At 37.7% G+C, this 4176-nt stretch overlaps 1 protein-coding gene across 1 annotated transcript; it reads left to right on the plus strand.

Annotated features, from left to right (window-relative positions):
- The first annotated feature begins 2774 nt into the window (after positions 1–2774).
- Positions 2775–3557, plus strand: LOC104415196 (pathogenesis-related protein STH-21). Its single transcript, XM_010026448.2, is given in 3 exon segments — positions 2775–2895; positions 2898–3032; positions 3134–3557. Coding segments are annotated over 3 exon segments (480 nt in total). The 5' UTR covers positions 2775–2849; the 3' UTR covers positions 3433–3557.
- The last annotated feature ends 619 nt before the right edge of the window (positions 3558–4176 follow it).

Here is a 4176-nt window from a genome sequence, read left to right on the forward strand (position 1 = left end):
ACAAGGGATGGGTATTTATAGATTCTAGGAAATGGGTGTGTAATGGTTTAGTTGTTTTCGCTGACGAAGAATTCAAGATCAATCTATCCGTAGCGCTCCACTTTGGACTGGCCCCACTTCTAGAAGAAAATCACATTTAGTGACTTTCATAGAGATTGACTAAGTCAAGATTCTAGATATAATAATAGACTTCAAACGAAGCATACCTGTCATTGACCGCCGTAGTACGGAAAATTCTATATCTTAAGGTGGAAGTAACACTATACTTTTCTAGAAAACGTTGTTTTCTTCTCTGATTTTCTTTTATTTATTTATTTGTTTGGCTTTTGCCCATGTGATGCCAATCCTAACCTAACTGTGATGGTAGAGATAAAATAGGCTCAATCCATTCGTTACAAATCTAATAATCTTGTATCAGTTGCCTTCAAAGTTTTTTTTTATTTTATTTCTATCACCGCTAATTGACAAATTTGACAGACATGAGTCTGAAGTGGAAAAGTTATTCACTAACTCATTGCAAACTATAACTGGATGCACTTCAAAACGGTTTGTTTTTTTGTATGGTTTTCAAATTAAACCATTAGAAAAGATTATGTCCTAAAACCCTTGATTGGGGTCTTCCTGATTGAGTTTCTTTATGGTGTTCAAAGTAAAATATATTATAGATTTGAACGATTAATCTCCAATCTAAATAAAATAACATTGGTTTGACAGGGTTATGGGACTGTTCAAGTCCATTGAAGAGCACCTCTTAGCAAATCCCGCCTTTTGTTCTTAAATGCTCTTTTCAAAATCGTTTTTGGTGGTAATTATTGGAACTAGAGTAGCTTTGTTTTCCTGTTTCTTTTTGGCTCTAGCTTGGAGCTTTTGTGGGAGGAATGGTTTTGGATTTGTTGGTTTTGTGTATGGTCATGTCACAATACAACTTGAAAGAGCAATGATCAACTCAACAATTGATGCTTCACCCAATTGCCCTCAAGTAGATCTCCTTTGTAATTATCACTCATTACGTTGAACTTGCACGCAAATATATTCTACTTATAAAAAAGTTGGTTAAGCTAACCTAAATTACCTTTTGGCCCTAAAAGAACAGTCATTCTAACGCCTCCAAAGTTATCATTCATGTACCTTGAATTCCGACAGACCAAACGGCCTGAATTGAATAATTATTTCTAGGATGCTACCTCACCTAACCTTGATACTCTCTCTCTCTCTCTCTCTCTCTCTCTCTCTCTCTCTCTCTACAGCTGCCATTATCAACGGCATGCCCATCATACCATCACCCACATCGTCGACAACCTTTGCCCACAATATGTTTGGCAAACCTACCATCAGTAGTTGCCATCCACACCTGGCAATGCTGATGATTTGCGGTATTCCTTCCTTGACGTTATGAGCAACATAAATTAGGGGATTATCTAATCAATTATTGGATCCGGTACAACCTGTTTGGATGAACACTAAACATCCAATAATTTACAATCGTCGAAAGGGAACCAAAATCTAAACACATGCCTAATTAGACCAGGTTTCAATTTAGAAAGTAAAGTCAGTGAATTGTAGCTGAATACATATATCAACTACTTGATGATTGAACTATTCGATGCGCATTATTATTGCACTGACACCCATCTAGACTAGATACACCTCAACATAGTCGATTAGCATCATTTTGTTGAATTTTTCCTCATAAAAGCTCTTCTTTGGTTCCTACTCAAACTGGATACGAGTTTAAAGTTGGAATGGTCGAGCAACGAAATCCAAAGTCTCCTCTGCAATCAAAGGATTAAGGGCCTTACGGCTACCAGTGGTGTTTTCATAACGCTGTGTGTACTCTATACCTAATAACTTAATCAATCATTCGCAATTTCAATGCCGGTGAGACAAAATTTAATACAGGAAATTATTCTCTCTTGACCCCATGCACGGGATTCCTCAACTTTGTAGTTGGCCCACAAAATTTGACGACGACTGTTCGACAGCTCTTGGCCCACAAGAGAGGTGACAGTCCGTACAGTGCAGAAAGCAAAAAGAGTTTGGAAGGTCGCTGGCTGCTTGGATTCCAATGCGGAGTTCTCTCTACGAATTCTGAATGGCACGCCAAAAAGAGTTCGGTGTTCTTGTCATGACATGGAAAGTAATCATGAAATGAAATAGGTAAACTTCATTTTTTAAAACATTTGCCCAAAATCAGTTGGTCAATTTTCAGATGACCTGTAGAATCTTCACATTGAATTTGTCATTTTCAATCACCAAAGCGGCAAAAATTTCACCGGTGGAGAAATCAATACGTACGGAGGTCAATGTTCATCGTGTATGGTAAACAAAGTCCATCAAGAAGGGCGGGAAAGAAGTGGGGGGTGGGGGGGGGGGGTCCGTCAAATTAAATAAGCAGGTGTCATTGTATGACTTTAGTCAAATTTATTGGATAGCGAAATTATTTGGTGTTTCTCGGAAGGAGGAATGAAAATACAAAGTGATTTACGAATTTGACTTCTACTTTTCAAATCGATTGCACATAATTCAGGGGTCCTCTTTCCTATTTTAGGATTGCCATCCATTCCTATAAATATGCATTTACATTATGGTAGGTCCATATACTATGCGAACAGGAAGAAAATTAAAGGACGGTGGCTAATGACTGACTAGTCGGTTTTGGAGTGCTGTCGGTATGAACCCTTGAAATTGTGCAATGAGAAGCCAAATCAATTGGGCCACTCATCTATAAATACCCACCAGATGATTACTCTTCAGCATCAAGAAGAACTCAAGCTTCTGCATTCTGCCGAGCATCACTTGTAATCCTTTCAAATACTTCATAATCCATATTCTTCATTTCCATCAATAAGATGGCCGTCACTAGCTACACTCAGGAGTTCACAACTCCAATTGCTCCATCAGAATGTTCAAGGCTTTGATTCTTGATTCCCACAATCTTATGCCCAAGATTGTTCCTCAGGGCATCAAGAGCATCGAGTTCCTCCAGGGAAATGGTGGAGCTGGAAGCATTAAGCAGACCAACTTCACCGAAGGTTAGTCATGATGTGAACTCAAGTTGATACTCAACATATAAATGAGGGTTCTGTTGTTAGGATTTCAATCAATGTATTAACTTAAGCAATTGATATTTCAGGTGGTCATTTGAAGTATTTGAAGCACAGGATTGATGCCATTGATGCTGAGAATCTTGTGTGCAAGTATACTTTAATCGAGAGTGATGTAATTTTTGACAAGATTGAGTTTGTTGTTTATGAGGTCAAGTTTGAAGCTACAGATAATGGTGGATGTGTGTGCAAAATGACTAGTGAATATCACACTAGGGCGGGTGTAGAGCTTAAAGAAGAGGACATCAAACAAGGCAAAGACAAGGCTATGGGACTTTACAAAGTGGTCGAGGAATACCTTTCGGTGAACCCCGGTGTCTATTGTTAAGCCGTTGCCCTTGTGCTCCAATAAGTTGTACTTTCACATACTTCAGCTTTGCTGTTTGTCTTGTTCCTCCGGAACTTCAAGTCCCATCATGAAAAAATTTATTGTATTCATATGTCATTTATAAGGGAAGGATGGGCTTTTGATTTGAGATTTAGTTTAAAAAAATCATATAATTTTTCTTTCCGCGATTTTTTCAATTGAATTTACTTATATACTCGAACTCTCCGAAATCAAAATTTTTAGGCACTGCGCACAAGCAATTTTAAAAGAAGCACAAACCAATTGGGTGTAGCCATGATTGGAAGATGAAATGGAGTTTGCCATGAACATTCCTACTAGACGATTGGAAGATGGGCGGTATGTTGGTGAGGGTGGATCCAAGTTGAGGGATGAGCCGATGAGACACGGCAATATAGGACAGGATGAGCCGATGAGCTACGCTGGTGTGGGTAATTGTATGATCAATTATCATGTTGGGAATATGATCGTCTTCCAATATCGTTGATTTATAAGATGCCCAATCTGTTATGTCGGTTTCTAAAGATATTTATCATCTTAATTACTACATTCTCATGTAACGAATAATGTGATTAAATATTTATCATAAGATTTTAGGACTGATAACATTATTCTATTGTAGAAAAGAAATTTTTTATAATATGGCCTGAGGCACTATTAGAATAATAAAAGTATTAAAGATAATAACTGAGGACAAATGATATGGATTAAAATGAATAACACTAA

This window comes from Eucalyptus grandis, chromosome 8 (genome assembly GCF_016545825.1).
Source record: "Eucalyptus grandis isolate ANBG69807.140 chromosome 8, ASM1654582v1, whole genome shotgun sequence".
In the NCBI taxonomy this organism is placed as follows: Eukaryota; Viridiplantae; Streptophyta; class Magnoliopsida; order Myrtales; family Myrtaceae; genus Eucalyptus; species Eucalyptus grandis.